Below are 17,782 nucleotides of genomic sequence, written 5' to 3' on the forward strand. Positions count from 1 at the left end.
AAGGCCCATCTCCTCCAAGAAGCCTTCCCTTACTTTACCCTCTTCTCCTCTTCTCCTACTCCCTTCTGCGCCGCTCTGACTTGCTCCTTCATTCATCCTCCCTCCCATCCCCACAGCGCATCTGTATAGACCTTTAATATCTATTTAATATCTATTAATATCTATTAATACCTTTAATATCTTTTCTACTTATTCTATTTTGTTAGTATGCTTGGTTTTGTTCTCTGTCTCCCCCTTTTAGACTGTGAGCCCACTGTTGGGTAGGGACTGTCTCTATATGTTGCCAACTTGTACTTCCCAAGAGTTTAGTACAGTGCTCTGCACACAGGAAGCGCTCAATAAATATGATTGATTGATTGATTGAAGTTATTTATCTATTTATTTATATTACCATCTGTCTCCCCCTCTAGACTGTGAGCTCGTTGTGGGCAGGGACTGTGGGCAGGGACTGTCTATTTATTGTTCTACCGTACTCTCTCAAGCACTTAGTACAGTGCTTTGCCCACGGCAAGCGCTCAGTCAATACGATCGGATGAATGAAAAGGGTCGGAGGATTCTGCAGAGGGTCTGAGCCGCTTGGCATTTGGGAGAGAGGGGCGTGTCGTCCTTGGCCCTGACCCGGTCTGCAGCAGGCCCGGGGAGGAAGGGGAAACATCTGAGGCTATTTTTGGTCTCGGCAAAGCCCGGGGAAACCTGGGGCAGGTCAAGCATTGTGGAGTGGATGGAGCCCGGACTCATTTCCTCCTTCCTGTCGCTGGCCGGGAGAGCGACCCATGAGAAACTCCGGTGGACAATTCCGGAGTCAGGAACGTATCTCCCGACTCTGTGGAACTGGCCTCTCCCGAGCTCTTCGTACAATGTTCTGCACAGAGTGAGCGCATCGAGAAGCCGCATGGCGTACTGGACAGAGCCCGGGCCTGGGAATTAGAAGGTCATGGGTTCATTCATTCATTCAATCGAATTTATTGAGCGCTTACTGTGTGCAGAGCACTGTACTAAGCGCTTGGGAAGTACAAGTCGGCAACGTACAGAGACGGTCCCTACCCAACAACGGGCTCAGTCTAGAAGGGGGAGACAGACAACAAAACAAAACATGTAGACAGGTGTCAAAGTCGTCAGAACAAACGGTTCTAATTGCGCTCGACTCCTTGTCTGCTGTGTGACCTTGGGCAAGTCACTTTACTTCTCTGGGCCTCAGTGACCTCATCTGGGAAATGGGGATTGAGACTGCGAGCCCCACGGGGAACAGGGACCGTGTCTAACTCAATTTGCTTGTATCTCCCCCACCTCTCCCCCCGCCTCTGGTGCTTAGTACAGTACCTGGCACATAGTAAGCACTTAACAAATACCATCATCATCATCATCGAGTCGTCCTGTACTACACATGGCTCTCTCTCCCTCCCCAGAAACCAAACGAGGCGAGGGATGCCTTGGGCGAACCCCTAATCCCTCTTCACCTTGCCACCAGTGACCAACAGAGACCCCTCTAAAGCCCCGGGGTGGGGGTGGGGGGCGGTCAGCACTAACCAAAGGCCTTTTTGCTACTTACTGAGGGCCTCCTGCGGGCAGAGTACACAACCTGGTGGATAGAGCCCGGGACTGGAAGTCAGAGGACCTGGGTTCTAATCCCCGCCCTGCCCCTTGTCCGCTGGGTGACCTTGTGCAAGTCATTGCACGTCTCTCTGCCTCAGTGAGCTCATCTGTAAAGTGGGGGGTTAAGCTCATAAGTTGGAGACATGGACTGTGCACAGTAAGCGCTCAACAAATACCATAAAACAAAAAGACCTGAGAATTGGAATTTTTACATTTTCCTCTAGACCATAAACTCGTTATAGACAGGGAATTCGTTATAGTGTTATATTGTACTTTCCCAGGCACTTAGGGCCATGCTCTGCACGTGGGAAGCGCTCAGTAAATGCGATTGACTGGCTAAACATTAGGGAGAAGATGGATTTAAAAGACCCGATCCCGGCCCTCAAGGAGTTTACCTTGTGCAGAGTCCTGTACTAAAGGGCTGGGGAGGGGGCAAAAGAGTTAGGCGACAGGATCCCACCCCTCAGGGAATTCACAATCTAGCACCGCCAACTGTCAGCTGGGTGACTCTGGGCAAGTCACTTAACTTCTCTGTGCCTCAGTTACCTTATCTGTAAAATGGGGATTAAGACTGTGAGCCCCCCCGTGGGACAACCGATCATCTTGTAACCTCCCCAACGCTTAGAACAGTGCTTTGCACATAGTAAGCGCTTAATAAATGCCATTATTATTATTATTATTATTATTAGCGGGCATCACATCACCTCCCAATCTGATTCACACTTTGGCCTCCCTTGGCCTTCATCATCCTCTTGGCGCAGTCCGACTTTGTCAATAGGATCATTTTCTCTTGCTCGTTCAAGGACTCACTCTTTTCTTTCATTCCGAAAGAGAGCGTGCTCATTCCAGCTACATCCTTCCTCTACCTCCTGCTCCTAAACTGTTGATTCTCCGACACCCCTGTTCTACTGTGAGCCCCTTGAGGGCAGCGAACTTTGGTCTTGTTTTTCTACTGCGCTGTCCCCAACGCTTAATACAGTGTCCCTCACTTAGTACAGGGTCTGGATGGAGCTGGAGAGCAGAGAAGCAGTTGAAACAGCTAGGGAGGGCTATAAGTGTGTTTGTTTTCACAACGCCTTTTGTTTTTCACGAATCCGGCTTGCAAACAGAGCCGACCGCTGGCCAGAGACTCAGTCTGGCCTGGCCTTTACACTTTGGCCCCAGGGCTGAGCCAAATACCCTCTTTGTTGTCCTCTGGGGGTTCAAACACCCCTTCAGAGCAGGGGTCTTAACAGAAGGAGGAACCTCAGGGCCTTGCTGTGCTCCCTTTTGGCTAGTGGCCACATTGTCCCCTCACTGGATGGCTTCAGGCTGAAGCTTCCAGGACCCTTCAGGTCTGAGGGACCCTTTCTTGCCAGCTCAGGGAGAGGTCAGTCAGTCAGTTAATCCTATTTATTGAGCACTTACCACGTGCAGAGCACTGTACTAGGAGAGTACAATAGAATAAACCGCCTGCCTGAGTGCAAAGGGGAGTCCTTTATTTTTCTTACGGTATTTGTTAAGCGCTTACTATGTGCCAGGCATGGGCTTCTTCACAACAGTTGGCAGAGAGGTAGCCCTCGGCTCCTTTGCCCACGCAGCGGATTTACTATTATTGTTATTAATGATCGTATTTATTGGGTGCTTACTGTGTGCCGAGCACTGTACTAAGCGCTTGAGGGGGGGGTACGATATAACATCAGACACATTCCCTGCTCACAACGAGCTCACAGTCTAGAGGAGGAGTTAGTGAGTGAGAGTGTGCACAACCCCCGCCACACACCGACCTGCCTGGCACGAGCTGGCACCCTCCAGAGTCCCCCCCAGTGATCCCTCCAAACACTGGCCCAAACTCCCAGGTTTTAACCGTCTGTTCTCCCAGACGGACAGGGAGGGGATTGGTCACCGAAAGGCCCCGCTTCCAGAGAGACGACCTGAAACCCAAGGCGGAGCCGGCCAGATGGACGCTGAATTAGTCGACCCCATTTGTGGGGAGGGGGAGGCCCGCTGATGGACTGACATTTGGCCCGTTTGGCGATTATCTTTCCTCTTTCCCTTCTGCGAAGCCGCAGAGAAATGGCAACTCGATCCCCGGCCCGTCTTTCCCCATCAGGGGCCTGGGTGCCTAGATGGGCAATGGGTCCAAACGGGTCACCCTCAGCCCACCAGACACTGCTCTAAACGAAAAGCAGATCGGGCCATCCAGAATCAATCAATCAATCATATTTATTGAGCGCTTACTATGTGCAGAGCACTGTACTAAGAGCTTGGGAAGTACAAATTGGCAACATATAGAGACAGTCCCTACCCAACACTGGGCTCACAGTTTAAAAAGCTTTCCAGAAGAAACCTTCCAAAACCCAGGGAGGTTCTCTGAGCCTCTTCCTCCCCTTCCCCTGTCTTGGCTCTGGCAAAATCCAGGACTCAAAGGCAGGCGGGTTGGGGGTGTGGGGATCTTTATCCATCAATCCATCGATCAATCGAGGGTATTTATTGGGACCTTACTATGTGCAAAGCACTGTACTAAGCAGGGGTGAGCACAATTAAATTAGTAGGCATGGAGTTCATGCAGGACACTGGGCTAGTCGCTCGGGAGCGTCATGATAGGGTCAGTAGACACCACCTCCACCCTCACGGTGTTGACAGTAATGCAGGCAGCCGCACTGTAGTAAGCGCTTGAGAGAGCCCCAAAGAGTTCAGAGAAATGATTTCTGTCCCCGAGGAGTTTATGATCTAACTGCGGTATCTGTTAAGCGTTTACTATATGCCAAGCACTGTACCAAGTGCTAGGTTATATACAAGATAATTAGGTCCCACGTGGGGCTCACAAGGGAGGAGGGAGGCCAGGCATTTTCGCAGATGAGAAGTGTAGTGACTGGTCCAAGGTCACACAGCAGACAAGTGGCAGAGCCGAAATTGAATCCTTTGACTCCCAGAACTCTGCTCTTCCCACAATGTCCCGGGGCTGGGGGGAGACAGACCCCGGAATAAACTGCAGGTAGGAGAAGCCACAGGAGAATAAGGATTTGGACTAAGTGCTTTATCTGCCCAGCTTTACGAGGAAGGACTTCGCTGGGTTGCTATTTGCAGGGGAAGGGAGGGGACCGGCCAGAAGAATTTGTTTTCTGTTTGTGCTGCCTGGGCCGGGCCTTGTTTACCACCACGGTAGGGGGTGGGCTGGGGTGGGGGCTTTGGGTCCAGGGCGAGATCAAAGGCCTCAGTTCCACAGCTGGGACAAGGGGGGACACTCAGAGACCCAATTGGCGGCTTAATGACTCCAAACCTCCAATCTCCCTCCCCCCACTTGCCCCTCACCCTACTGAAGGGTTGTGGAGGGATGAGCCAGCTGGGTGATTACTACAGCTAGTCAATGCCTCCTCCCACCCCATTTTAGGCTGTGCACCTCTGGATGCCCGGGGGACCAATTCTGGCTTTTTCCCCCAGATCAACCAATTGATCGTATTTATTGAGCGCTTACTGTGTGCAGACCACTGTGCTCTGCACTTAGGAGAGTGCTATATAATAATTATGGCATTTGTTAAGCGCTTACTATGAGCCAGGCATTGTACTAAGTGCTGGGGTGGACACAAGCAAATCAGGTCGGACACAGTCCTCATCCGAAGTGGGGCTCACAGTCTCCAGCCCCATTTTCCAGATGAGGTCACCGAGGCACAGGGAAGTGAAGTGACTTTACCAAGGTCACCCAGAAGACAAGGCGGTCGACACGTTCCGGGCCCACAGTGTATTTATTGAGTGCCTACTGTGTGCAGAGCACTGTGCTACGTGCTTAGGAGAGGCCAATATAACAGAGTTGGTAGACACTCTGTTCCCTGTAGACAACGAGCAGTCTAGAGGGGCAGACAAACACGAACAGAAATAACTAAGTGCTCTGTGCACAGTAAGCGCTCAATAAATACCTGAACTGCCCCTGCACCAACTAGGAAGCAGCGTAGCCTAGTGGGTAGATCCCGGGCCTGAGAATCGGAAGGTCCTGGGTTCTAATCCCACCTCCGCCACTTGTCAGCTGTGTGACTTCGGGCAAATCCCTTCACTTCCCTGGGACTCAGTTACCTCATCTGTAAATGGGGATTAAGAGTGTGAGCCTCACGTGGGACAGGGACTGTGTCCAAAACGATTAGCTCGTATCCACCCCAGCGTTTAGTACAGTGCCTGGACGATAGTAAGCGCTTAACAAATAGCATCATTATGATGATGATGATGATTGGGAGAGCAGGTCCGGCCGTCTCCGGAGGGAGCCGGGGTTGCCGGGCTTTGGGGGCTGGGGGTCGGGGGTCCTGGGGAAACCGGGAGTCCTGGGTCCGGGGGTCTTGAGTCCAGGGGCTGGGGGGCCGGGGGTCCCTGTATATATGCTTGTACATATTTATTACTCTATTTATTTATTTATTTATTTTGCTTGTACATATCTATTGTATTTATTTTATTTTGCTAGTATGTTTGGTTTTGTTCCCTGTCTCCCCCTTTTAGACTGTGAGCCCACTGTTGGGTAGGGACTGTCTCTATATGTTGCCAACTTGCACTTCCCAAGCGCTTAATACAGTGCTCTGCACACAGTAAGCGCTCAATAGATACGATTGATTGATTGATGGATTGATCCTGGGGTCTTATCTTGGGTCCAGGGGCTGGGGGGCCGGAGGTCCTGGGTCCGGGGGTTCTGGGTCTGGGGGTCTTATCTTGGGTCCAGGGGCTGGGGGTCCTGGGTCTGGGGGTCTTATCTTGGATCCAGGGGCTGGGGGTCCGGGGGTCTTATCTTGGGTCCAGGGGCTGGGGGGCCAGGGGTCCTGGGTCCAGGGGCTGGGGGTCCTGGGGTCTTGGGTTCAGAGGCTGGGGGGCCGGGGGTCCTGGGTCCAGGGGCTGGGAGGCTGGGGGTCTTGGGTCCAGGGGTTGGGGGGCAGGGGGTCCTGGGGTCTTATCTTGAGTCCAGGGGCTCGGGGGCTGGGAGTCCTGGGTCCGGGGGTCTTGGGTCCAGGGGCTGGGGGGCCTGGGGTCTTATCTTGGGTCCAGGGGCTCGGGAGCTGGGGGTCCTGGGTCCGGGGGTCTTGGGTCCAGGGGCTGGGGGGAGGGCGGGGGTCCTGGGTCCAGGGGTCTTGGGTTCAGGGGCTGGGAGTCTTGGGTCCAGGGGTTGGGGGTCCGGGGGTCCTGGGTCTGGGGGTCTTATCTTGGGTCCAGGGGCTGGGGGGCCGGGGGTCCTGGGTCTGGGGGTCTTATCTTGGGTCCAGGGGCTGGGGGGCCGGGGGTCCTGGGTCTGGGGGTCTTATCTTGGGTCCAGGGGCTGGGGGGCCGGGGGTCCTGGGTCTAGGGGTCTTATCTTGGGTCCAGGGGCTGGGGGGCCGGGGGTCCTGGGTCCAGGGGTCTTATCTTGGGTCCAGGGGCTGGGGGTCCTGGGTCCAGGGGCTGGGAGGCTGGGGGTCTTGGGTCCAGGGGTTGGGAGGCTGGGGGTCTTGGGTCCAGGGGTTGGGGGGCCGGGAGTCCTGGGGTCTTATCTTGGGTCCAGGGGCTCGGGGGCCGGGGGTCCTGGGTAAAGGGGTCTTGGGTTCAGGGGCTGGGAGTCTTGGGTCCAGGGGTTGGGGGGCCGGGGGTCCCGGGTCTGGGGGTCTTATCTTGGGTCCAGGGGCTGGGGGGCCGGGGGTCTTTTGGGTCCAGGGGCTGAGAGTCCGGGGGTCCCGGGGCCGGGGGTCGGGCGTGCGGTACGTGCCGCAGAGCAGAGCCGAGCCGAGCCGAGCAGAGCGCGGCCAGATGTGGTCTCCCCCCCCTCCACCCTCCCCCTCCCCAATGCGCCCGGCCCCCGCCCCAGGCAGGCGGGCTCCTCCCCGGGCGCTTACTACAGGGCTTTGCATTCAATCGTATGTACTGAGCGCTCACTGTGTGCAGAGCACTGGACTAAGCGCTTGGGAAGTCCAAGTCGGCAACATCTAGAGACGGTCCCTACCCAACAGCGGGCTCACAGTCTAGCAGGGTGGGGGGCAGACAACAAAACAAAACATATTAACAAAATAAAAGAAATAGAACACCGTAACGGCTCAGTAAATACTAGTCATCATCCTCATCATCAATCGTATTGATTGAGCGCTTACTGTGTGCAGAGCACTGTACTAAGCGCTTGGGAAGTCCAAGTTGGCAACGTCTAGATACAGTCCCTACCCAACGGTGGGCTCACAGTCTAAAAGGGGGAGACAGAGAACAAAACCCAACATACTAACAAAATAAAATAAATAGAATAGATATGGACAAGCAAAATAAATAAATAAAAAGAGGAATAAATATGTACAAACATATATACATATAAATATGTACAAACATATATACATATCCTCCTCCACTGTGCAGGGCGGAGGGAGGGGCTCTTGGAGACCCTTGAAATGGGTCGGGGGGACAAACAGGTCGACGGGGGGGACAAACGCCCCCCCACCCCTTTTCCCCCCCAAACTTGGGTCCCCCAGAACGCTTGAACCAAAGGTGCGACCCCCGTCCCAGCCCAGAGGTTGCAAAGACGAGGTTGGGACCCCCGGTCCCCCATCAAAAAGGTTGCAAAGACGAGCCCCCCAGTGAGCCCACTGTTGGGGAGGGACCGTCTCTTGGGCTTCCCAAGCGCTTAGTCCAGTGCTCTGCACACAGTAAGCGCTCAATAAATACGATTGAATGAATGAATGTGCCCCTGACCCCAATCAATCGTATTTATTGAGCGCTTGCTGTGTGCAGAGCACTGGACTAAGCGCTTGGGAAGGCCAAGTTGGCAACATAGAGAGACAGTCCCTATCCAGACCCCAATGACCCCCCCACTGACCCCCAGGGAGGTGCGAGTCCGGCTTACGTGTGAGGATCATGGTGGAGGGCTGCCCTCGGCACATCCGGAGGGCTCCCCGGCCGCGGAGGGCGAGCCCCGGGGGTCCCCGTAGACGCCCAGGACCCCTAAGGCCTCCCCAAGTCCCAGACAGGACACCACACAGGACAGGACTGCTGCTCCTCCTCCTCCTCCTCCTGTAACCAGGACCCCCTGCCCGCAGGCCCCTCCCACACCCACAGACCCCACCCCTGACCGCAGGCCTCGCCCACCCCTAATAATAATAATAATAATAATGATTAAGCGCTTACTATGTGCAAAGCACCGTTCTAAGCCCTGGGGAGGTTGCAAGGTGATCAGGTTGTCCCACGGGGGGCTCACAGTCTTCATCCCCATTTTACAGTTGAGGGAACGGGCACAGAGAATAATAATAATAATAATGATGGCATTTATGAAGCGCTTATTATGTGCAAAGCACCGTTCTAAGCCCTGGGGAGGTTGCAAGGTGATCGGGTTGTCCCACGGGGGGCTCACAGTCTTCATCCCCATTTTACAGATGAGGGAACGGGCACAGAGAATAATAATAATAATGATGGCATTTATTAAGCGCTTACTATGTGCAAAGCACCGTTCTAAGCCCTGGGGAGGTTACAAGGTGATCGGGTTGTCCCATGGGGGGGGCTCACAGTCTTTATCCCCATTTTACAGATGAGGTAACGGGCACAGAGAATAATAATGATAATGATGGCATTTATTAAGTGCTTACTATGTGCAAAGCACCGTTCTAAGCCCTGGGGAGGTTACAAGGTGATCGGGTTGTCCCATGGGGGGGCTCACAGTCTTTATCCCCATTTTACAGATGAGGGAACGGGCACAGAGAATAATAATAATAATAATGATGGCATTTATTAAGTGCTTACTATGTGCACAGCACTGTTCTAAGCCCTGGGGAGGTTACAAGGTGATTGGGTTGTCCCATGGGGGGCTCCCAGTCTTTATCCCCAGTTTACAGATGAGGGAACTGAGGCACAGAGAATAATAATAATAATGATGATGATGGCATTTATTAAGTGCTTACTATGTGCAAAGCACTGTTCTAAGCCCTGGGAAGGTTACAAAGTGATCAGGTTGTCCCATGGGGGGGGGGGGGGGGCTCACAGTCTTCATCCCCATTTTACAGATGAGGTAACTGAGGCACAGAGAAGTTAAGTGACTTGCCTAAAGTCACACAGCTGACAATTGGCAGAGCCGGGATTTGAACCAGTGACCTCTGACTCCAGAGCCCATGTTCTTTCTACTGAGCCACGCTGCTTCTCGGAGTTATTCTTATTATTTCTAGACTGTGAGCCCGCTGTTGGGTAGGGACCGTCTCTATATGTTGCCAACTTGTACTTCCCAAGTGCTTAGTACAGTGCTCTGCACACAGTGAGCGCTCAATATGATAGAATGAATGAATTATTACTAAGCACATGAGAGAGGATGCTAGAGTTGAGAGACGCCATCCCTTCCCTCTTGGAGCTTACAGTCCAAGCGATCTTAACCTCCTGGTGGTGGGCAAGGCCAGGGTCCAGCCCAGTCAGCTTTGTCCCCCACTGCTGGACTTGGGGGGATCCCATGGTCCCCACTTTTCCCCTGGCACTGATAATAACAATGATGATGATGATGGTATTTGTTAAGCGCTTACTATGTGCCAAGCACTGTTCTCAGTGCTGGGGTAGATACAAGGCAATTAGGTTGTCCCACATGGGGCTCACAGTCTTAATCCCCATTTTACAGATGAGGGAACTGAGGCACAGAGAAGTGAAGTGACTTGCCCAAAGTCACACAGATGACAAGTGGCGGAGCCGGGATTAGAACCCAATGGCCTCTGGCCCTGCCCCTTGGCTTGGGCCTGGAATATAAAATAAGGAGCAACATTTAAGAGCCGGCAAATCCAAGCATCTCGGTTACACCCTCTGTGAAAGGGGGAGAACAATGGCTATAATAATAATAATAATAATAATAATAATAATAATAATAATAATAGTATTTGTTAAGCGCTTACTATGTGCCAGGCACTGTTCTAAGCACCGGGGTGGACACAAGCAAATCTAATCTTCCTCCACATCATCCCTGGAGTCCCCCCCTTTCCACTCCACACAGGTCCAGAGGGCTGTCATATCCCGTCTCGACTACTGCGTCGGCCTCCTGTCTGACCTCCTTGCCTCCAGCCTCTTCCCTCTTCAGTCCAATCAATGGTATTTATGGAGTGCTTACAGTGTGCAGAGCACTGTCCCAAGTGCTTAGGAGAGTATAAAATAACAATGTAACAGTCACATTCCCTGCTCACAGTGAGCTTACAGTTTTGGGGGGCAGGCACGGACATTAATAGAAATCAATTACAGATATAATAAAACATCAACTTTGCTGCCCGGATGATTTTTCGACCTCATGGCTTAGTGCACGCCTCTCCCACTCCTCAAAACCCTCTAATGGTTGCCCACCCCTCGCCCCATCAAGCAGAAACTTCTAATCACTGGCTTTTGGGGCCTTCAATCAATTCTCTCCCCGCTCTTTATCCACGCTCCTCTCCCAACCCACCTCAGCTTACTCTGGTTGTTCTTCCTAATCAATCAAAAATAAATAGGACTGATTGATTTAGACTTTCAGACTGTGAGCCCAATGTTGGGTAGGGACTGTCTCTATATGTTGCCAATTTGTACTTCCCAAGCGCTTAGTACAGTGCTCTGCACATGGTAAGCGCTCAATAAATATGATTGATGATGATGATTCCCAAGCTCGCTTCCACACCATAGCTTATTCTCTTCTCTCCCTCCATTTTCTCTACCTCGCCCCCTCTTCCCTTCTCTTTCTCTTTCTCCTTCCCAGCCTTTCCTCTGTTCTCTTCCTCTCCCCCGCATCCCTCGCTCTCTTTTCTGTCTCCATGTGCTTCTTCCCTCTCCCCCTTTTCCTTCTTTGCCTGTTTTCCTCATCCCCCTCCTCCCTTCTGTCTCCTCTTCCCGAATCTCCTCCGGTCCCCTCTTTCTTCTGTCCCTTCTGCCTGCGTGCGGCCTGGGCTCTGGGCCCCAGTGGCATCCAGCGGAGCCTCTGCCAGCGGTTTAATAATGGGGGGCTCCAGCGTCGGTGGGTTTCCTCCGTCTCGAGGAGCCTAATTGCTCCCTATTTTTGCCTCCGCCTTGACGCTGTTAAACAGGGCGTTGGGGAGGAGCCGGGTCGGTGGCTGGTGGGTGGGTGGCTGGGTGGGTAGACCCTGCTGGGCCCGGTCCCCTGACTCACTGGCGGCCCTGGTCTGAGCCGTGGGTGCCCCCTGCCCCCCTCCCTGCCCCCAGGGCCGCGATGCCCTCCCGGCCCAGCGTCAGCCCAGCCCAGCTGGGCCTTCTCCTCAGGCTCGCCCCGGGCACCACTTACATCTTTATAATAATAATAATTATAGTATTTGTTAAGCGCTTACAGTGTATCAAGCAGTGCTCTAAGTGCTGGGGTCGATGAAAGGTCATCAGGTTGTCCTACGTGGGGCTCACAGTCTTCACCCCCATTTTACATATGAGGTCACTGAGGTCCAGAGAAATGAAGTGGCTTGCCCATGGTCACACAGGGGACAAGTGGCGGAGCTGGGATTGGAACCCATGACCTCTGAGTCCCAAGCCTGGGCTCTTGTCACTATGCCATGCTGCTTCTCTTATATACTACCACACGCACACACACACCCCACGCTTAGAACAGTGCTTTGCACATAGTAAGCGCTTAACAAATACCATCATTATCTCACACACACACACTCACTCATTCATTTGTATTTATTGAGAAGCAGCGTGGCTCAATGGAAAGAGCCCGGGCTTTGGAGTCAGAGGTCATGGGTTCAAATCCCAGCTCCGCCAACTGTCAGCTGTGTGACTTTGGGCAAGTCTCTGGGCCTCAGTTACCTCATCTGTAAAATGGGGACTAAGACTGTGAGCCCCCCACGGGATGACCTGATCACCTTGTAACCACCTCCCCAGCGCTTAGAACAGTGCTTTGCACATAGTAAGCGAAAATAAATGCCATCATTATTATTATTAAGCACTTACTGTGTGCAGAGCACTGTACTAAGTGCTTGGGAAGTACAAGTTGACAACATCTAGACGGTTCCTACCCAACAAAGGGCTCACAGTCTAGAAGGGGGAACCCTCCACATACACACACCCTCCACACACACACATCAAACACACTCTCTTCATGCACACACCCTCCATCCATCCTTATCACACACACACAAACATATACACCCCTTCTCCACACCCACCCCTTAAGTCCGTATCTGTAATTTATTTATATTACACTCTGCCTCCCTCTCTAGGCTGTGAGCTCAATGTGGGCAGGTAATGTACTTACCAACGTAGTTGTATTGTACTCTCCCAAGCGTTTAGCACAGTAAGTGCTCAATAAATACCATTGATTTATTATTATTATTGATAGACCACTGTCACACATACACACTCCCAACACAACCAGATGCCCCCCAGGCACATACACACAGCCTTGCTCCATCAATGCCCCGGAATCTAAAGGCGCTCACTACTTCACAGAGGCCACACCACAATCAAAACTCCCTCAGGTCATCCCCTCAAGGACAGGCATTGTGGACAGCGCTAGTGATGATTAGAACAGTGCTCGACACATAGAAAGCACTTAACAAGTACTGCAATTATTACTAGAAGCAGCAGCGTGGCTCAGTGGAAAGAGCACGGGCTTTGGAGTCAGAGGTCATGGGTTCAAATCCTGGCTCCACCAATTGTCAGCTGTGTGACTTTCAGTAAGTCACTTCACTTCTCTGTGCCTCAGTTCCCTCATCTGTAAAACGAGTATTAAGACTGTGAGCCCCACGTGGGACAACCTGATCACCTTGTATCCCCCCAGTGCTTAGAACAGTGCTTTGCACATAGCAAGCGCTTAACAAGTACCACCATTATTATAATTATTACAATTATTACGCCCACAGCTGCAGGGACAAGCCAGGGCTGAATGGAGGAGAAGGCAGTCGCTCAGACAATCACGCAATGGGATTTATTGAGCGCTTACTCCAGCTGGACCGCTGTACTAAGCACTGGGGTGGGGACAGAAGAGTCAGTAGAAATGATCCCTGTCCTCAAGGAGCTTACAATCTTCTGGGTGTAGGGAACATGTCGGCCACCTCTTTTACACTGTACTCTCCCAAGTGTTAAAGTGCTCTGCACATAGAGAGCATTCACTAAATACTTACTTACTAATTGATTGGGTGCAGAATAACAACAACTATGGTATTTGTTAAGTGCTCACTAAGTGCCAAGCACCGTTCTAAGTGTTGGGTAATAATGATGGTATTTGTTAAGCGCTTACTTTGTGGCAGGTACTGTACTAAGCACTGGGGTGGACACAAGCAAATCGGTTGACACAGTCCCTGCCCCACGTGGGGCTCACAGTCTCATTCCTCATTTTACAGATGAGGCCCAGAGAAGTGAAGTGACTTGCCTAAGGTCACACAGCAGAGAAGAGGTAGAGCTGGGATTAGAACCCATGGCCTTCTGAATCCTAGGCTGGTGCTCCATCCTTTAGGCCACACTGCTTCCCTGCTGTACTAGGCACTTGGGAGAGTATGGTAGGATAGATTAGGTGGACATTATCCCTGCCTTCAAGGAGCTTCCAGTCTACCAGTTCCCTGGGTCCTGGGGGTCCTGAGCTGAAGTATCCATCATTATTTTCAGCCTGGTCCTTTGGGTGTGCGCTCGAAGTCTGGCGTGGAATTCCAAGAATTCCAACCCTCCACAATCTGGGCAACATTCTCCTAATAATAATGACAATAATAATAATGATAATAATAACAATTTTTAAGGTATTTGTTAGGTGCTTGCCAAGTACCAGGCACTGTACTAAGCAGTGGGGGAGGTACCCGATCATCAGTCCCTGTCCCATAAAGGGCTCACAACCTTAATCCCCATTTTTACAGATGAGAAAACTGAGGCACAGAGAAGTGAAATGATTTGCCCAAGGCCGCACTGCAGACAGGCGGCAGAGTGGGATTAGAACCCAGGTCATGCTGATTCCCGGACTTGCGCTCTGTCCACCAGGCCTTACCGCTGCTCAATAATAATTATAATGACGATAATAGTAATAAAAACATTTAAGTACTTGCCATGTGCCAAGCACTATACTAAGTGATGGGGTAGGTACAGGATAATCAGATCAGACACAGTCCCTGTCCAAAATGAGGTGCGAGGTATAAGGGGGAGGAGATTTTTTAATTATTATTATTAAGTGCCGTCGAGTCGTTTCCAATTCATTGCGACTCCATGGATATACTTTCTCCGGAACGTCCTGTCCTCTGCCATAATCCGCAATCTTTCTAATGGGTCTTCCGTTATCGTTGTTATTCTCTAGAGAATGGATTTAGAATTCCCAGTTTCCAGTTGAACAACCTAAAGTGACTTGCCCAAGGTCACACAGCGGGAGAGCGGGATTAGAACCCAGGTCCCCTGACTCTCAGGCTCGGGCTCTTTCCGCGAGGTTGCACTTCTTTGCTGTGGTGAAAGAGATTGTCCCCAGTAGTGGCTATGGCCCTGGAGATTCATTTTTAACAAGCCGGAAAAGGAGAAACGGGTCATTTGGTTTCTGAGTCTGCCGGGGGGTTCCTGCCACACTTGTATCAACCCGAGCGCTTAGTACGGTGCCTGACACATACTAAGTGCTTAACAAATATTATTATTACTATTATTATGTGCGGAAGAGCCCCACAGCCTTATTGCTTCTTTAGAGAAGCAGCCTGGCTCCGTGGAAAGAGCCCGGGCTTTGGAGTCAGAGGTCGTGGGTTCAAATCCCGGCTCTGCCGATAGTCAGCTGTGTGACTTTGGGCAAGTGACTTCACTTCTCTGGGCCTCAGTTACCTCATCTGTAAAACGGGGATTAAGACTGTGAGCCCCCCGTGGGACAACCTGATCACCTTGTAACCTCCCCAGCGCTTAGAACAGTGCTTTGCACATAGTAAGCGCTTAATAAATGCTATCATTATTATTATTATTATGGCAGAGGAGCTCTGCAGCAACTTGAGGAGGGAGCCCTCTAGGCTGAGCTCATTGTGGGCAGGGAATGTGCTTGTTGTTATAGCGAGCTTTTCCAAGTGCTTAGTACAGTGCTTTGCACACAGTAAGTGCTCAATAAATAAGATTGAATGAGTCCTGCAGCTGTGTGTGGGGAACATATGTGAGGGAGCCCCACGGCCGTATGCAGGGGAACCCTGAAGCCACATGTGGGGGGAGTCCTGCGGCTGGTTTTGGGGGAACATATGCCGGGAGGCCACTCCAGCCCACCTGGGCAACTGCTGCCCTCTGGGCTGCCCGAGGGCGGTGGGCTGGCCCACTTGCCCTACGCTCGTAAAACCCAGGATGGGGAGAAAAAGGGAGCCTAGAAATATGCGGCTGCCAGTTGTAAACGCTTGAGTCACAGGGAAGTCCGCCTGCGTGGTGTGACCGCCCATTCTGGCCGGCGCGGGTGAGTTCGGGGCCTGTCCCGGCCTGACAGAACCCGGGACGGGCGGCCCGGCGGGAACAGGGGCTCGGCTGGGGGGCTGCCACCACGGCCTTGCTGTCCATCCATCCGTCCGTCTGTCCGACCCTGGGTCTGAAGATGTCCGGGTCTCTGCGCCGCTGTCCGTCTGTCTGTCTCCGGCTCTCTGCTTGGGTCTGTCTCTCTGACTGCCTTGTTCTGTCTCTGTTCTGTCTGTGCCGGTCTCTGTCTCTCTGCTTTGCCCGTCTCCGGCTCTCTGCCTGGATCTGTCTCTCTGTCTGTCTCGGACCATCTCTGTTCTTCTGGCTTTCTGCGTTCTGTGTCTCTCTGCTTTGTCTGTTGGTCTTCCTCTGTACTCTGCCTGAATCTGTGTCTCTGACTGTCTCGATCCGGCCCTGTTTTTCAGGCTGTCTGGATCTCTCTGCTGGTGTCTGTGTCTCTCTGCTTTGCCCGTCTCTGGCTCTCTGCCTGGATCTGTCTCTCTGTCTCAGACCATCTCTGTTCTTCTGGCTTTCTGCATTCTGTGTCTCTCTGCTTTGTCTGTTGGTCTTCCTCTGTACTCTGCCTGAATCAGTGTCTCTGACTGTCTCGATCCGTCCCTGTTTTTTGGGCTGTTTGGATCTCTCTGCCAGTCTCTGTGTCCTTTTGTCTCTCTGCTTTACCTGCCTGTCTCTCTGTCGGTCTTGGTCCGTCTCTGTTCTTCTGGCTGCCTGGGTCTCTCTGATGTTCTCTGTCTTTGCTTCTCTCTGCTTTGACTGCCTGCCTGTCTCCAGCTCTCCACCTGAGTCTGCCTCTCTGCCGGTCTTGGCCTGTCTCTAAGAGCGCGGGCTTGGGAGACAGAGGATGTGGGTTCTAATCCCGCCTCTGCCACTTGTCTGCTGTAAACTGGGAATTGAGACTGTGAGCCCCACGTGGGACAACCTGATTACCTTGTATCTACCTCAGAGCTTAGAACAGCACTTGGCACATAGTAAGCACTTAATAAATACCATTATTGTTATCATTATTATCGGCGCATCGGCGTGGTTGAAGGAGCCTTTGGATTGGCACCTTCGTCTTCAAACCAATCTCGTGCGTCTTGAGGACAATACCCGGAAAACCTCCGTATCAGGGCACAGTGAGCAAATTGGTACGAGGAGCGGACTGTGTGGGCTGGCCCTTTTAGACTGTGAGCCCACTGTTGGGTAGGGACTGTCTCTATATGTTGCCAACTTGTACTTCCCAAGCGCTTAGTACAGTGCTCTGCACACAGTAAGCGCTCAATAAATACGATTGATTGATTGATTGATTGATTGAATAAGAGAGCAGTGAAGTGAGGTAGGAGGGGATTGACAGTTTGGAACCCTCTGGTTGAAAACTTGGTGAAAAATGCAACATGCTAGCATTGTTATGATTTTTTATGCTACTTGTTAAGCACTTACTATGTACCAGGCACCCTAAGAAGTGCTGGGGTAGAAACAGACTCCCTGTTCCACATGGGGCTCACAGTCTTAATCCCGGTTTTTACAGAAAAGGGAACTGAGGCGAGGAGAAACAAAGTTCAGTCATTCAATATTTACCGAGCGCTGTATTAAGCGCTTGGGAGCGTACAATGTAATGATAAACAGACACATTCCCTGCCCACAGTGAGCTTACAGTCTAGAGGGGGAGATCAACAGTAATAGAAATAAATAGGTGACTCACCCAAGGTCCCACAGCAGACACGTGGTGGAACCAGGATTAGAACCCAGGTCCTTCTGACTCCCAAGGCCCAGACTCTCTCCGTTAGGCCACACCGTCTCTCAATTAAAGTTGTCTCTTTTTTGTTTTTAAAGGAAAGGGTGCATTTTTTTGGCGTGGGCCCAGAGACCTCTGCTTCCCTCTCTAACCCGGAATTGGCGATCGTCAATCCGCCTG

General features: G+C 52.0%; 1 protein-coding gene across 3 annotated transcripts in view; it reads right to left on the reverse strand.

The window, feature by feature from the left end:
- Positions 1-17,782, reverse strand: part of DLC1 (DLC1 Rho GTPase activating protein) — a 150,400-nt gene that overhangs the window by 35,785 nt on the left and 96,833 nt on the right. The window contains exon 1 of one of the 3 annotated variants that reach the window (XM_038769244.1): positions 8,402-8,498. The exons of the other annotated variants lie outside the window; for them this stretch is intronic. Within the exon in view, the coding sequence (XP_038625172.1) occupies positions 8,402-8,438 (37 nt within the window). The 5' untranslated portion in view covers positions 8,439-8,498. Of the gene's footprint in view, positions 1-8,401; positions 8,499-17,782 lie in introns of those variants that run through there. 3 annotated transcript variants of the gene reach the window in all.

Source organism: Tachyglossus aculeatus, chromosome X5 (genome assembly GCF_015852505.1).
Source record: "Tachyglossus aculeatus isolate mTacAcu1 chromosome X5, mTacAcu1.pri, whole genome shotgun sequence".
In the NCBI taxonomy this organism is placed as follows: Eukaryota; Metazoa; Chordata; class Mammalia; order Monotremata; family Tachyglossidae; genus Tachyglossus; species Tachyglossus aculeatus.